This window comes from Arachis ipaensis, chromosome B4 (genome assembly GCF_059453495.1).
Source record: "Arachis ipaensis isolate K30076 ecotype BB chromosome B4, ASM5945349v1, whole genome shotgun sequence".
NCBI classification, from domain to species: domain Eukaryota; kingdom Viridiplantae; phylum Streptophyta; class Magnoliopsida; order Fabales; family Fabaceae; genus Arachis; species Arachis ipaensis.
In genome coordinates this window covers 139,471,271-139,488,637 of record NC_142439.1, presented here as the reverse complement: position 1 = coordinate 139,488,637, position 17,367 = coordinate 139,471,271, and the positions used below count along the sequence as shown (strand labels likewise).

At 43.0% G+C, this 17,367-nt stretch overlaps 1 protein-coding gene and 1 pseudogene across 1 annotated transcript; one reads left to right on the top strand and one right to left on the bottom strand.

The window, feature by feature from the left end:
- Positions 1–8,355: 8,355 nt before the first annotated feature.
- On the bottom strand, positions 8,356–8,946 carry LOC107637202 (uncharacterized). The gene has a single exon (XM_016340639.1). The coding sequence runs from the start codon at positions 8,944–8,946 to the stop codon at positions 8,356–8,358; it is 591 nt and encodes a 196-aa protein (XP_016196125.1).
- Positions 8,947–13,946: 5,000 nt separating this feature from the next.
- On the top strand, positions 13,947–16,658 carry LOC107637201 (uncharacterized; annotated as a pseudogene).
- Positions 16,659–17,367: the final 709 nt, after the last annotated feature.

Sequence of the window (17,367 nt, the reverse complement as noted above, 5' to 3'; positions counted from 1 at the left end):
AAAAAACAAGAAAAAGAAAAAGCAAGCAGAAAAAGCCAATAACCCTTTAAACTAAAAGGCAAAGGGTAAAAAGGATCCAAGACTTTGAGCATTAATGGATAGGAGGGCCCTAAGGAATGAAATCCTGGCCTAAGCGGCTAAATCAAGCTGTCCCTAACCATGTGCTTGTGGCGTGAAGGTGTCAAGTGAAAAGCTTGAGACTGAACGGTTAAAGTCGTGATCCAAAGCAAAAAGAGTGTGCTTAAGAACTCTGGGCACCTCTAACTGGAGACTCTAGCAAAGCTGAGTCACAATCTGAAAAGGTTCACCCAGTTATGTGTCTGTGGCATTTATGTATCCGGTGGTAATACTGGAAAACAAAATGCTTAGGGTCACAACCAAGACTCATAAAGTAGTTGTGTTCAAGAATCAACATACTGAACTAGGAGAGTCAATAACACTATCTGAATTCTGAGTTCCTATGGATGCCAATCATTCTGAACTTCAAAGGATAAAGTGAGATGCCAAAACTGTTCAGGATTGCAGTTGTAAACCCCACTATAAGAGAAGACATGGGCTTAATCGAACTCTCCTTCTCATGCAAATTCACATCCTAAGATTATATTAGTTTTTGGTTGCTTGAGGACAAGCAACAGTTTAAGTTTGGTGTTGTGATGTGTGAGCATCTTGTCTATCTTTTTCTAGTGAATTTGCATCTAATTTGTTGAGTTTAATTAAGAATTAATTATATTTTAGCCACTATGGATGCTATTTTTGAGTTTTGTGCAATACTTTTTATTTTAGGTAGCATTTGGCGGAATTTGATGGAGTTTCTACAGAGAAAGAGAAGAAGCCAAGGAGATGACCAGCGAATATCGATGCGGACGCATGGCTCACGCGATCGCGTGGACTGGAATCTGCATAAATGACGCGAACGCGTGGACGACGCGGACACGTCACATGAGCGATCTGGACAATTGACAGAAAACGCTGGGGGCGATTTTTGGGCCGTTGTGACCCAGTTCTTAGCCCAGAAATCACAGATTAGAAGCTGCAGATTGGACAAATCAAGTGGTCCCCACCCATCAGCTGAAGACTTGTTAATTAATTCAAATTTAAATTCAAATCTTAAATTAGAAAAAGATATTATTTTAAGTTTAAATTTAAATATTAGATTTTAAATTTATTAGGATTAGTTATAAAAAGGAATCTGATGCCATCAGATTGGAACTCGGTACATTTTTACCTGAATCCTTATTTTCTCTTTTCCATGAGCAACTAAACCTCCACTGTTAAGGTTAGGAGCTCTGTCTATTTCTATGGATTAATTTTATTGCCTTTACTATTTTAATTTATGTGTGAATTTATAATTGAAGAATTATTTTCGCTCTTTATTTTATGAATTTGGGTGGAACGGAAGTATGACCCTCTTTCTATTTGAGTTCTTGTAAAACTTGAAAAAGCTCTTTACCTGAACAACAGCTTGAAAACTATTTCTCCTAAATTTTAATTATCTGAATTTAATAGGATACGTGACATATAATCCTTTTACCTCTTGGATAGTTAGAGTTTTTGTGGCATATAAACTAGAAATTGATTATCACCCTCTAATTGGAATTAATTGACCAAGAAATTGGCAGTTAATGAATTTTAGGGGAGACTAGGAAGGTCTAAGGAATTAGGGTCTAGTCACATACAGTTTGCCATAAATTAAATCCTGCATAATTAAATTAGTTAGTAAGAAAAGTTAATCCGGAAAAATAGATAACTCTAAAACCTTAACTATCTTCTCCATATATTATTCCCATCTTAATTACTTGCCTTTCTTCAATATTTTTGATATTGTTTAATGTATTTTATATTGTATCTTAACACTATTTTCTGTCTGTCTAACTAATCCTATCAAACGCTATTGTTGCTTAATCCATCAATCCTCGTGGGATCGACCCTTACTCACGTAAGGTATTACTTGGTACGACCCGGTGCACTTGCCGGTCAGTAAGTGTGGTTGTAAAATACCGCACCAGAGTGCCCTCAAGACTGTTGAGGACGGGAAGATTGTTGATCTCTTGAAGCCTTGAGGTGGAGGTCCCTCCTGTTTCTTTGTTGTTTTGTGTGTTTTGGGCCTGTGTAGGCCCCTTTGCTTGTAATGAACATTTTCCTTTTTGCTTTTCGTTGTCGTATTGGATAATGCTGATTTTATTTGGGCCGTCGTGGCCTCGCTTTTACTTTTTGTTTGTTCGGGCCGTCGCGGCCTTTTATTTTACCGTTTATCGTGGTATTTTGTTTGAGCTGATTTGTTCTCCTTTGGTCCCTTATGGTTCCCGGGGTGATCAGTCCCGGGTTTCCGTCGGTTCGACCGTTTGCCTTTTTCGCTATGTTCTTTATTTTTACTTGAGATTTGCAAAAAGGTACACTTATTGCTTTGTTAGATGAGCAGATAATAATAATGCATAATTGAGTGAAAAAGATAGTAGGTGTGATTTGCATAAGACATAAAAAGAGGGAGTAAAATGGAACATAAAAGGGGGGGGGGTTGAGGTCATGTGGTCGCCCCTTACTACGAGTAGAATCTCCTGAGATTTTTTATGTTCCATGTTCTCGGCACCTCGTTTCCGTCCAGCTTTTCCAGCTTGTAACCCCCTCTGCCGAGGACTTCTCTTACTCTGTAAGGTCCTTCCCAGTTTGCGGCCAGCTTGCCTTCTCCTGGGGTTGGTGGCCCTATGTCGTTACGCCGTAAGACTAGGTCGCCTTCTGCTAAACTCCTTTTCACTACTTTGTCGTTGTACCTAATGGCTATTCTTTGTTTTATCGCCGCTTCCATCAGGTGGGCCATCTCCCTTGTTTCGTCGGCCAGGTCTTTTTCGATTGCCTCATTTCCTCCTCCGAGGAGTAACCTCGGGCTTGGCTCTCCGATTTTGACTGGGATGACGGCGTCGACCCCGTATGTGAGTCGGTAGGGGGTTTTGCCAGTAGATGATTGGGGGGTGGTTCTATATGACAATAGGACTGAGGCGAGCTCGTCTACCCATGAGCCTTTCTTCCCTTCAAGTCGCTTCTTTAGCCCTTTTAGGATGACCTTGTTGGCCGCCTCGACTTGTCCGTTTGTCTGGGGGTGCTCTTCTGACGAGAACTTCTGTTTGATACTTAGTCCCTCTAGGAACCCTCTGAACTTTTTGTCAGTAAATTGTGTCCCGTTGTCTGATACGACAGCTTCTGGGATCCCAAACCTCGTAACCACTTGCTTCCACATGAATTTTTGGCAATTTACTGCGGTTATACTGGCTAGTGGCTCTGCTTCTACCCATTTGATGTAATAATCTATGGCCACTATTAGGTATTTCACTTGTCCGGGTCCTGGTGGGAATGGCCCCAGGAGGTCGACTCCCCATTGGGCGAAAGGTCGGGGGGCCATCATGAGACTGAGCTCCTCGGGAGGTGCCTTGTGGAAGCTGGCATTTCCTGGCATTTTTTACATTTTTTCACAAATTTCCAGGCGTCCGACATCATTGTGTGCCAATAGTATCCTGCCCGGATGATTTTCCTTGCTAGAGATCTTCCCCCGATGTGGTGGCCACAACACCCTTCATGTACCTCCCTTAGGACGTAGTCCGTTTGGTCAGGGTGAAGACACTTGAGTAGGGGTTGGTGGAGCCCTCGCCTGTACAGCTGCCCTTGTATGATTTTGTACTTAGGAGCTTCCCTCTTGACGGCTTGTGCTTCTTTTTCGTTGGGGGTGTTGACAAACCCCAATTTGAGGGTTTATCTTGTGCTGATTTCAGGGGTTTTATCAATGATTCCACACACTTTCTATATGAAAATACAAGATTTTGCATTCCTTTCCTAGTTTTGCCTCATGAATGAAAACATGCTTATTTTGCACTAAAATAGATACATTTCTAATCTTCTCTTGATGCCATTCGATGCCGTGACTTGTGTGTTAAGTGGTTTCAGGATATAGAGTAGGAATGGACCGAAAGAGAGAAGGAAAACGGGCACAAAGGAAGGAAGCATGAGGATTAACCTTTGGAAATTTCCGCATGGGCGCGTGCGCGCACCTGGCGCGCCCGCGCGGATAGGGCAACGTGAAGCCAAAGCCAAGAGCCAAGTCACGAGCCGGCTTGAGAAGCGGCTAAGCCAGGATCTTCATGGGTGCGCACGCGTATATCACGCCTCCGCGCACATTACAAGACGTCTCGACGGTGCGTGCGCGTATCTTGCGCGTGCGCGCCGATTTACGAATATGATTTTTAAGAAGTCACGTGACTTAGGCGTGGAGGTAGTTAAGAATCCCACTTTTGGGGAAACGCCTTGGCGGGAAAAGCTTAAGAAGACCAAAGGAGCAAGGGTTAAGGACAATTTTTAGTTCATTTTCTAGATGGAGATATTTTTTGAGAGGAGAGTTAGTTACACTTTTGGGAGAAGAAGAGGGAGATTCCAAGCTTTTCACTAGGGTTCATCCTCATCTAATCTCTGAATTTTCAATGACTTTTTGGTGAGATCCATTACAATTCTCGCTCCACTTTGTTCATGTCATAGATTTTCTTCTCCAATTTCAAGTAGTAGATGTAATTGATCAATTCTCATAGATCTAGAATTCAACTTTGTAATTTTGGATTTCGTCCCTATTTTGAGAATTTGATTTTCATTGTTACTCTTTGAGACTTGTTGTTAGATCTTTGTGTTGCAATACTTTCAATTCGACTTTTCTTCTCATTTTACTATGACTTTCCTTCTTGCTCATCACATGTTTGATAAAATGACAACACTAGCTATGGAGTAGAATTTTCACACTTGGCATAGGGTTTGGTCCTTGGAAGAAGTTGAATAGTTGTATCAATAGTTGATTTGGAATTAGGGATTGCTAGTTGGCTTGGAGTGCACTAAAGCTAGATTCCCATAAGGTGAAGCTAGGACTTGTGACTCAAGTTGATTGCTTTCATTTGACCTCCCTCTATACCTAGGGGATAACTAAATGAAGCAAGGCCTAATTGTTGTCAACATTGAATGGACTATAAGGATAGAATTTCTAATGCCAACCCTAAGCCAAGTCTTTTGATAATTGATTGTTTGTTTCTCATTACTTTGCTAAAACCTTCAAAGAATTCCAACAAGGCTTACTAAATCAATAAGATGCACACTTTGGCAATTCCAAGGGAGAACGACTCGGGAGACTAGTACTCTCGGATATAGATTGTAGATTTGTTTGATGAAGGATTTTGCGTCGGTTTAGACTATACTACGATTGATCATTTGATAATTTCTATACCGGCAAAAAAAATTCATTTGTCAGGTGTTTCTGCGTGCTCCAGATATCGGGAGATGGGGTCTATCCATGAGGGGGGCTTGGCGCCTCATTTGCATACATGATAATTGCGAGTTCCATGGCTAATCCTTGGATCAGGGATCTGTTTCCCGTGCTGGGTTTGGTGCTTGCGAGCTTGGAGAGGAGGTCGGCTCAGGCGTTTCTCTCTCTGGAAACGTGCTGGATTGTGACTTCTTCGAAGCTTTTGCATAGCATTTTCACTTTTTCCAAGTACTTTTGTAGCAGCACATCCCTGACTTGGTAGCTGCCGTTTACTTGGGAGGTGACGACTTGGAATCGCTGCTAACTTCCACCCTTGATGCTCCGACTTCTTTAGCTAGTATTAGTCCCCCTATCAGGGCTTCATACTCAGCCTGATTGTTTAAAACTGGGAATTCGAACTTGATGGATTGTTCGAAGGCCACTCCTGCCGGGTTCTCGAGGATAATTCCGGCTCCACCGAACGTTTGGTTGGATGTTCCGTCCACATGGAGTTTCCACCGTGTGTTTGGTAGGTCAGGGGCTTCTCCTGTGACTTCTACAAGGAAGTCTGCCATGGCTTGGGCTTTGATCGCTTGCCTTGGTTCATATTGCAGATCGTATTGGGATAGCTCTACTGCCCATGCCATCATTCTTCCCGCTAGGTCGGGTTTTTGGAGGACCTGTCGGATGGCTTGGTCGGTTCTCAAGATGATTGTATGCCCTTGGAAGTATTGTTTTAATCTCCTTGATGAAATTAGTAGGGCATAGGCTAGCTTTTTCAATTTGGTGTACCTCGTCTCGGCCCCTTGAAGTATCTTGCTGATGAAGTATATTGGGCGTTAGGTTTTGTCCTCCTCCCTGACTAGGACTGCTGCCATTGCTTGCATGGTCACGGCCAAGTACAAGTATAAGGGCTCGCCCTCTCTGGGCTTGCTGAGTATGGGAGGTTCCGAGAGTATCTTTTTAAAGTGGTTAAACGCCTCTTCACACTCCTAGGTCCACTTAAAGGTGATTCCTTTCTTCATTAAGTTGAAGAATGGGATGGCTCTCTCAGCCGAGGCTCCGAGGAACCGGGATAGGGCCGTGAGCTTCCCGGTGAGCCGTTGTACATCTTTGATACTTCCAGGGCTTGTCATTTTGAGAACAGCTTCGCATTTGTCCGGGTTGGCTTCTACCCCTCTTTGTGTTATCACGAACCCTAGGAATTTTCCAACCTCCATGGCGAATGCACATTTAAGTGGGTTGAGCCTCATTTTGAATTTTCTCAATGCCTCGAAGACGGCCTGGAGATCGCTTATCAGTTTGCTCGGCTCTGCTGTTTTTACCAAGATGTCATCGACATACACCTCTACTGTCTTGCCGATAAGATCGTGGAAGACTCTGCTCATCATCCTTTGGTAGGTGGCCCCTGCATTTTTCAATCCGAAAGGCATTACCTTGTAGCAATAGGTGCCTCCCGGCGTTATGAAGGCTGTCTTGTCTTCATCGGGTTGGTGCATCGAGATCTGATTGTAGCCAGAGTAGGCATCCATGAAACTGAGAAAACGATATCCCGCTGCCGCGTTCACTAGGGTGTCAATGTTGGGGAGGGGAAAAGAGTCTTTTGGGCATGCCTTGTTCAAGTCGGAGTAATCTACGCACATTCTCCATTTCCCACTGGCCTTCTTGACTAAGACAACGTTGGATAGCCATGTTGAGTATTCGAGTTCTTTGATGAACCCTGCTTCTAACAGCCCCGTTGTTTGCCTGGCGACTTCTCCAGCTCTTTCTTGTGACATCTTTCTTCGCCGTTGAGCTACCGGTTTGGCCTCGGGTTTGATGGCTAGCCAGTGAGACATGACCTCGGGATCCAACCCCGGCATGTCTGATGGGGTCCATGCGAAGAGGTCGCTATTTGCCCTAACAACTTCCATGAGGGGGCCTTTAAGTTCGTGGGGTAGGTTTCTGTTGATGAAGGTAAATTGGTCTGCCATCTTCCCTATTTGGAATTTTTCCATGTCCCCTTCTGGTTCGGGCCTTGGTTTGTCCTCCATCCTGACGTCTAGATCTGCTAGGAACACGCCGGCTGCTTTTTTAGATTCTTTCCTTAAGGAGAGGCTGGCGCTGTCGCAGACGACCGCCGTTTCTAGGTCTCCTCTTATGGAACCGACTGTTCCCTTGTCCGTTATGAACTTCATCGTTAGGAACTTGGTGCATATTACAGCTGAGAACTCATTGATGGTTTTTCTTCCCAGGATGATGTAGGTAGTGGAGTCTCTGAGGACTACGAAATCTGCCATAACCGATTTCCTAGTGTTACCAGTTCCAAGGCTGATTGGGAGGGAGATCGTCCCGTCGAGCCTAATGTAGTTGTCACCTAGTTCCATGACTCCATGTTGGTGGTTCTTGAGGTCGGATTCCTTGAGTCCCATGGCGTCGAATACGTTTTTGAACAGGATGTTAGAGTCAGCTCCTGTGTCGACGAGGATGCGTTTGACTAGTCCTGTACCGACCATTGCTGTAACCACCATGGGAGGGGGGGGGGTTTACGGGCAGGTCGTTGAACCATTTATCTTCTGGACCAAAGGAGATTGTAGGGTGCCCTTTGCCGGTGGCGGGGTTATCCGTTGAAATGGAGAGTACCCGAGTGTCCTTTCTTGCTGCCGACTTGGATTTGAGGGGGTTGTCTTGTCCGACCACAACGTTAACTACGAACGTTGGGGGTTGCCGGCATCTCCTGGGGGTTCTTGCCTTGGCTTGACAGCTTGGCTCCATTCTTCCTCAGAGCGCTCCCTTAGGAGCCGGGAAAATTCGCTTAGTTTTCCTTCTCTGATGGCCTGTTCCAAGGAATCTTTGAGATCGAAGCAATCTTGGGTCTTGTGCCCATATCCTATGTGATAGTCACAGTAAAGGTTTTTGTTGCCTCCTGTTCTCTCTTTTAGTGGTCTAGGCCTTGACAGAATCCCCTTATCTGTAATTTGTTAGTAGACTTCTACTATGGGCGCCGTAAGTGACGTGTAGTTCGTGAACCTCCCTATTCGTGGGTGCTTGAGTGGTTTGTTTAGGCTGCTATCTCTGGGAGCTTCTTTGTACCTGTCGGTTTAGGGGGCCTATCGTGCTGACGAGCTAGGAGGCTGCCGTTTATTGGCTGCTAGTACCTGGCTGACTTCTTCATCGTTGATGTATTCTTTGGTGACGCTTTGAATTTCCTGCATGGTCCACACGGGTTTGGTTGTGAGGTGCTTCCTAAAGTCTTCGTTTAGTAGGCCGTTTGTTAGGCATAGGCTAGCAACTGAATCCGTGAGGCCGTCGATCTCCAAGCACTCGTTGTTAAACCTGTCTAGGAATTTCCTAGTCGGCTCCCCTGGTTTTTGGGTGACCCTCAATAGGTTGATTGGGTGTTTCGCTTTAGCTATACGTGTCGTGAACCGGGTTAGGAACTTCTGGGATATGTCTGCGAAAGTTGTGATGGACCCTTGTGGGAGCGTGTTGAACCATCGGATCGCAGGTCCGACCAGCGTTACAGGGAATGTCCGGCATCTGACTGCGTCGCCTACTCCTTCCAAATTCATCCTTGCTTCGAAGGCTGTGACATGCTCCTGGGGGTCCTTGGTCCCGTCATACCTCATGTCCGTCAGCTTGTCGAAGTTTCTCGGAAGCCGGACCTTGAGGATTGCCGGGTGAAAATGGGTTGCGCCCATGATGACAGGGTCTTCTTGTCTCCCGGTCTCTCTCTTTTGGGACCTCCCCCGGCCTTCCGACCTGCTCCGAGTGGGTTTGGACGTTGCTTGCGGGTGCGGGTGTGGGATCAGCTTGCGCCGCCGCGTGAGTGGCTGGCTTTTTCATGGGACTGGTCCCTCGCTGCCAGCTCCCGCTCGAAGTTTTGTACTATGTGCCTGAGTTCCTGCATGATCTTGGCGCTGTCAGCTCCAGTCCCCCCGAACGGGCGCCTTTCGGGGGTTTGGGTGTACATTTGGTTGGGTTGAATGGATGGTCTCGGGTGCTCGGCAGCGCGGGCTGTCGAGCTTGCTCTGCTCAAACGGGCTCCGCCTCCTTCGCGGAGCTCCTCCGAAGTGATGGGTCACTCCATGTTCGCGTCTGGGTCCCCACAGACGGCGCCAATATTCGTCTCCTGGTTATCTCGGGTTGTCGGAGGGTGATGATCTGGTGAGAGGGAAGTGCCGGACGATGCGCAGAGCGAGGGAAGCTGTATGCTGGTGACGTCAGAGGTCGAACGGGGCGGAGGGGGTGGCCACCTGCTAGGACACTCCAATGCTCAAGTCAGTGTCCGTACTGAGGGTGGCAGAATTAGGTCAGGGTTGTGACGTACCTTGGGGGGAGCGCTGACCTCTCCCCTTATATACCGTACTGGGTGGGCCTAAAGGTGACCTAGCCCACTGCCTAGAATGTCTTGCGTTGCTCCTGCTCACGTGGGGGAGCGTTGGTGGTCCTATCCATCGGGTCGGGGGGTCGGGTAAGACCCCGATGACTCCGACCCGCTTGTTTCGGCTAGGCGGTTTGGCTCGTACGATGAGCGTGGTGGTATGACCCTACGGGTCGGGTATCCGAAGGTCGACCCGTAGGGTTTCTTTATCGTTCTGGGTTTGGGCCGGAGGCGCTCCGACCCGGCGATAGGCGGACTAGACCTAAGGCGGTCCGTAACACTATCCCGTTTGCTTGCATAACTTCTAATATTGTTAATGTTGCGGCACACGTTGAAATCCTCTTCCGCAGACTTGTTTTGCAGTGACAAGGTGAAAGGCTGGTAATTTTTGCCGCCACCCTCCGTGTATCTTGTAGTGCAAGTGTATCTTTTATATAGTTCAAACATTTTAAAATGGGAAAATGATAGTTAAATTATTTTTTTAGGTTAAATTTTATAATAATTATGTTTATACTTTATAGTGTCTGTTTTAGTTATAAAACTTTGACAATATGTAAAAAATATTATAAAATTAAAGATTAAACTAACAATAAAAAAGTGTGGCATTATTTTGCTGGGTATACTATACATATTTCTATATTACTAAGTACAAACATTATTTATTTGTGCAAAAAAAAAATGCACGTAAGTTTTGGAAGAGAACTTGTCCCTGTGCAGTGTGCACCACCACATTGCAAATAATCATCAATCATGTAGCTGTGAGGGAAAAGGAAAAAGAGATGAGAGAATGAGCGAGAGAGAATTTTCCCAGAAGTTTCCTCCAAATTTCAGTGCAGGACAACGCGTTACTCGTAAATAGAATGAACGTGAAGTGGGACCCCAATTAAGGAATAAATTTTGAAACAGGTTTGATCAGGACCCCGGAATCTTCGATATCATCTATGCTGCCTCTTGTGTTCATGGCTTATCTTATACTCGATTACTATATATATTTTGATGATATGCACAGATAGACCATCGTGTGCATTCTTCATTTTAGTTTAATTTGTTGCATGATGGCTCAACAAATTCCAGATCCAACTATTAGTGAAGACCGTGTTTCTGATCAAAGACCTGACGGATACCCGCCGTGTCATGTGGAACTTTATTCACGTCGTCCAACCTTTGGAGCAACAATTATACTCGTGCTCAGAAAAAGAATCATTCTTGCGTCCAGAACGATTTCTTATGTGTTTACACCGGTACGCGAGCCAACACAGATTTTCTATTCATTATAGTTGGATTATTATATAGGTGAATACTATAGTGACTGAGATATGTTGCTTAACTTACTAAAAAAAATAAAGAAATAATATTTAATAAATTTTAAATATTTTATTTTTTATTTAATAAATATTTTATTTTATATTTTATTTCTTACGTACTTGTATGTGTATACTAGGGTGAACACGAGTAGCAAGTATTCTATTATCTGTCCGAATCCGAATCGAACCAATTAAATTGGTTCTGGAATGGAATCGACGGATAATTGGATCCAGTTCAAACTAAACCAATGACTTTTGTTAGTATTGGTTCGGATATCGGTTCTTGGAGTGCGGAATCCGAATCAATCCGCAAACCCGAATAAAAAAAAATATATGACTTTTTTATTAGACAATGATTATTCACTATTAATATGTTTGAATTTTAATGAGTTTAGTTTTTAATGTATTTGGTGTTTATCATATTTGAATTATTTCTATTAATGCTACATGTTTATTATATTTATTGAATTTTTAAGATAAAAATTTGATTTTTTTTTATGAATTTTGAAGTCATCGGATACCCATTTACCCGAACCGAACCAATTCGTTCTTAATCAATTTAGTTTGGTTCGAGTACATATACAAAAAAAATGTAGATTCGAACCAAATCAAACCAGTTATATTTTAATCGGTTCGATTCTAATTTTAACATAAATACAAACCAAATCGACTCGTGCTCGCCCTTACTGTATACAACCAATCTTATTATAATTGATTTGGGCCTAAACAGTTGCAGCACCTGAAACGTTCAAATTCTGATTCTGCCCTATGGGAACTGGACCGTTCAACACGTGTAAATTCTAGCTGGACCAGGATATGCTTGGAAGACATAATTGAACAACAGTTAGGTTCAGATGAAAATAAAATAGTTTGCTACCGCATTTATCAGAATCCACACAAGCAGAAAGTGCCCGTTGTGGTGTGTGAAGAAAATGATGAAGAGGTTGAAAGCTACTCAAAAGAAGTTCCGTTTTTTGTAATGCTGTTAATGATAAGTGTTTGGGCCTGGCTGCTGACGGGTCGGCGGGAAACAATAACAATAGGAGGCTCGGTGGTTGAAATGCTGAGTTTTATGGTGTTTGTTTCGGGCGCGGCTTTAACGATTCTGTTTGGAGAAAGATTCAGTCACATCCACGGCGCTATCTTCATCTCATGGGCCGTTCTTATGCACGTCGGAGTTGATCATTCAATCAGTTTGCTATTCCTCGCCATACTCGCTCTCTTCTTCGGAGCCTCTCATGCACTTACCTCCTTCATTACACACAACAATAACCAAATCCAACACCACATAAAACCGGAGGCCTCTCTTGATCTGCAAGCCATTACATGCTACTCATGAGTTCTAAGCATTATATGTCACGTTAGTGACATATAACACATTAGACATACATAATCTCCAACCACGGACCTACTAAACTTATATATATATATATATATATATATATATATATATATATATTACAATTTACAAGTAGAGAAATACGGGCTTTAATATGCATAAAACAAATTTCTCGTTATGAGTGAATACTTTGCTGCTCTAGTCTTGTGTTCGTAATTTAGAAGTAGAGCCTTTGTCTTCACTCCATTCTTTACTCTTGTTTCATTATCAATTATGGGTTACGTACGTATTCTACACTTCTACATAAATGTGAGTAAACTATTTTATAATTAATAAAAAATATTAGGTATTTATTCTGGTACATGTAACTGTGGTACAATAAGAAAATTGATGAATAAAAAAGCAACATATAAATTATATTATCTGCTAATATTTATTTTTATTTGTTTTTACAAAATATATTATATAATATAATATATAATAGAAATAGTGCTGTACGTTAGTGATGAGTAAGAGATTTATTATTATTATTGAGTATTTCTCTAATTCACTATAAACCATGTAAGAAAGAGGCCATATATGAAAGAAAAAATCAAATAAACGAGTCCTCTTCTGGGAGAGTGTTGCTGTTATAGTCTTGTGTTTGTAAGTAGGCCTGTTGTCTTTGATGGTGGTGTTCTTCCCAAATGTATATTGTAGTTGGTACTTCTTCCTATTCGGTAGTGCTTGGATTGGGTTGCTACAGAGTAACATAATATGAACTTAAGGAACATTGGAAATGCTTCTTTTAGAGTTAGGACTGAGGAGTTCAAATGGGTTGCTAGAGTTGGTTTGATGAGGGATTGGTTTAAGTAGGAAGATGACCTTCAGTTATATTCTGATCAAAAGCATGAAATCCAAATCAATATAGTTTCATGACTAGTGCATTGTGCAACCTCAAGCACTAGAAGAAAACAATCATATATGCTAGAACCTTCTTTCTTTTTTGCACTTTGCAGCATATAACATGAATCAAATATATATGATGCCCCCTTTTCTGTAGAACAAAAAATAAGTACAAGAATTATTAACATGAATATGGTGGAAAATCCAAATTAGACACGACAAAAATAACTAACTCACCACATTGGTGCCCTCACGAGTACTTGTCATTTGCTTTAGTTTCTCTAAAATATCTAGCAGCACAAGAAAAGCATAGCATACTGCATGGTACATTACATAGTTGTTATTTATATATTGCGGTTCAAACTACAAATGACAAATAATGAGTTTAGATTTACAACTTACAAGGATATTTTTTTTGTATTACTTCAAATCAGTGTTCTGTATCTCCTCTGTTTCATTGAAAGAAGACTGTTCATGTGATTGACCAGTAGACAGCTGCAGTTGCCAAGTACTGAAGGCTGTTCAACAAATTTTTGCAGTTTTGCCAAAACAATACCGTTAAATTAAAACTTCTAATAATCTATTTATGCTAATCCATTATGATATGCAATAGTAGAATATATAGTAGCAAGAATTATTTTCAACCCGAAGTTGCATTTTGATTTTTAGCCATTTGCAGATGACATTGCATATTTGCTGTGTTCAGCTCAGAATTGTGTAAAAACTGAAAATAGCCATATATAATTAATGAAAATATACATACCCTATCATTTGGTGCTTTCATCTGCCATGGCAGAAAACACGAGGCTCAAAACTTTGGAGGCGGAGCTGAAACGCTTGGGTCAGCGCATCGAGGAGGTCTCCGATGAGACTCGTGCTGAACGTGCGAGAGCCACAGAGGCTACGAGTTTGAAGTTTGACGCCATTCAATCCTCGTTGACGCAAATCATGCAGGAACAATCTCGATCTCGCTCTCCATCGAGGGGTTTCTCCCATGGTTCGAACTCTGGTCATGGGGTGGATAATGTGACTCGATTGGCTCAGCATAGCCGAGTGAAGTTTGATTTGCCCAAGTTTGATGGCTCAGATGCTCTGGGGTGGATATTCTCCATGGATCAATACTTTGAGTTTTTCAAAATGCCAGACGATGAACAACTTGGGATCACTGCAATCCACATGGTCGGGCCTACGATTCCGTGGTTTCAAATGTCTCAACGATCGGCCCAATTTCGTTCTTGGACACAGTTGAAGAGAGCAATCGAATTGGAGTTTGGCCCTTCTCTTTTCGAATCGCCTAGAGAACTCCTTTTCAAATTGCAGCAGCAAGGTACTGTAGGTGAATATTACGCTACTTTTGTTGCCTTGGCTAGTCGATCTCATATTGAACCTCCTGAGGCTTTGAAGGATTGTTTCATTGGTGGGTTACGAGCTGATATTCGCAGAGAGGTGAAGGCTCAGTGCCCTCCTTCGTTGATGCGCGCCTTGACTTTGGCTAGAATGCAGGAGGAGAAGTTTGCTTCGATTCCAAGAACCACCTATAATACGTCCCAACCTCGCTCGGCGAATCCTTCTTACTCGGGTTCCTAGCAGAATCGCAGTCTACCGAAGAGTTCTCTTCCACCTCTTCTTCCTACTCCTGCGCCTTGCTCAGCTTTACCACCATCGAAGAATTCGGTTCGGAGGCTTTCCCCTGCCGAGATACAGGACAAGAGGGATAAGGGTTTGTGTTATTGGTGTGATGAGAAATTTTCAGCTACTCATCGCTGCGCCAATAAACAATACCTGCAACTTCACCTTGAATTGGATGATTCTATTGATGCTGACCCTGAAACTACAGATGACACTAATGTTGATCTTACTTTGGAGGCTCTAGAACAGGAGGTTGCTGCCCATCAATTCTCTTACAATGCCATGCATGGCACTAGGGGACCTGCTATGATCAGATTCACTGCTGTTATTAATGGACATGAGGTGCACACGTTATTGGATGGGGGGAGCTCGGATTGCTTTATCCAACCCCGTATTGCCAAGTTTCTGAACTTACCAATTGAACCTGCTCCTGGCATTAAGGTCATGGTTGGTAATTTTCAAATTCTGCCAGTGGAAGGCGTGATCCCCAGTTTGGACATCACTATATCGGGCAATACTATCAGCATCCCTGAGGTCTTTGTTCTTCATGTTGCAGGGGGTGAGTTGGTCATTGGATCCAATTGGTTAGAATCTCTTAAAGCTCACATTGCTGACTATGATTATTCTTTTTTGAGGTTTATGCATGATGGAAAATTTATCACAATTCAAGGGTACAAAACAGCTCCTTCGTCACAGGCTCAGTTCCATCATATTAGACGAATGCTCTCTACTGATGCACTAGCTGAGATGTTTACCTTAGAGGTCCAGCATTCGACGGTGCCTGCAACTCCACTATTGCAATTACCCGATTCACTTAACCCAGCTTTGGGCAAATTGCTTCAGCAATATGCGGGTGTATTCAATGTGCCTTCGGGTTTACCCCCTCAGAGGTCACAAGATCATGCAATTCCTTTAATTAAGGGTACTGAACCAGTGAAGGCTCGCCCTTACCGTTACCCTCATCATTTGAAGTCTCAGATAGAGTCCATGGTGAATGAGATGTTGCAAGAGAGTATAATACAGCCTAGTAAGAGTCCGTTCTCTTCACCAATTCTCTTGGTTAAGAAAAAGGATGGCACGTGGAGATTTTGCACAGACTATAGAGCTTTAAATGCCATCACTGTAAAGGATGGATTTCCAATTCCTACTGTAGATGAACTCTTAGATTAATTATTTGGGGCTAATATCTTTTCCAAATTGGATTTGCGTTCTGGCTATCACCAAATACTAGTCAACCCTGATGACAGATTCAAGACTGCTTTTCGGACTCATCAAGGATTATATGAATGGTTGGTTATGCCATTCGGCCTCACCAATGCTCCTGCTACATTTCAGAGCTTAATGAATGAGGTGTTTAAGCCTTACCTTCGAAAATTTGTGCTTGTCTTCTTTGATGATATACTAATCTATAGTGATGGCTTTACTAAGCATATTGAGCACTTGGAAGTGGTCTTAAAGCTGTTGCAACAGGAGTCTCTCTTTGCCAAACTATCCAAGTGTATTTTTGGCTCATCCGAAGTGGATTACTTGGGACATACGATAAGGGGAGGTGGAGTACATATGGAAATGGCTAAAGTGCAGGCTGTTATGGATTGGCCACAGCCCACCAATGTTAAACAACTTAGAGGGTTCCTTGGCCTTACTGGATACTACAGAAGATTCATTAAAGGCTACGCTTCCTTGGCTTCCCCTTTAACAGATCTGCTAAAGAAGGATGCTTTTGTATGGAGTACAGAAGCTTCTAAGGCTTTCACTCAACTTCAAAAGGCTATATGCTCAAAACCTGTGCTGCAATTGCCCAATTTTGATCTACCATTTGAGGTTGAAACTGATGCCTCGGGTTCGGGAATAGGTGCAGTTCTATTGCAGTAAAAACACCCAATAGCATTCTTTTCCAAGAAGCTTCCCCCAACTCTGCAGAAACAGTTAGCTTATGTTCGGGAATTTTATGCCATCACTGAAGCATTGGCGAAATTTCGACATTATTTACTAGGAAAGAAATTTGTATTGCGTACAGATCATCAGAGCCTTAAGGCGCTGCTTGAGCAGGACCTACACACTCCATAACAACACAAATGGATGCACAAGCTATTGGGATATGACTTCGAGATTCACTACAAATCTGGTGCGGAGAATGTGGCTGCAGATGCCCTTTCGAGGAGTTTCCTTGGGGCTTGGTCTGCACCACGAGCTGATTGGCTGAGGCAGTTGAAGGAGGATTTAGCTCAAAATCCTGATCTTCAAGTACTGATAGAAAAGTGTAGTAATCACACTTTGGGAGATTTAAATTACTCAGTCCATAATGACCTTCTTTTGTGGAGGAACAGATTGGTGATACCTACAAATAGCTCTTTGATACCTAAAATTTTGCATGAGTACCATGATAGTGTTATTGGAGGTCATGCTGACATAGCAAAGACCGTGGAGCGAATTTGTGCAATCTTCTATTGGCCCAACATGCAGCGAGACATTAGGCGTTATGTTCTAAACTGTTGTGTTTGTCAGCAAGCTAAGGTGGACACCAAGGCCCCGGCGGGGTTACTCAAACCATTACCAATTCCCTCACAGGTTTGGGAGGATA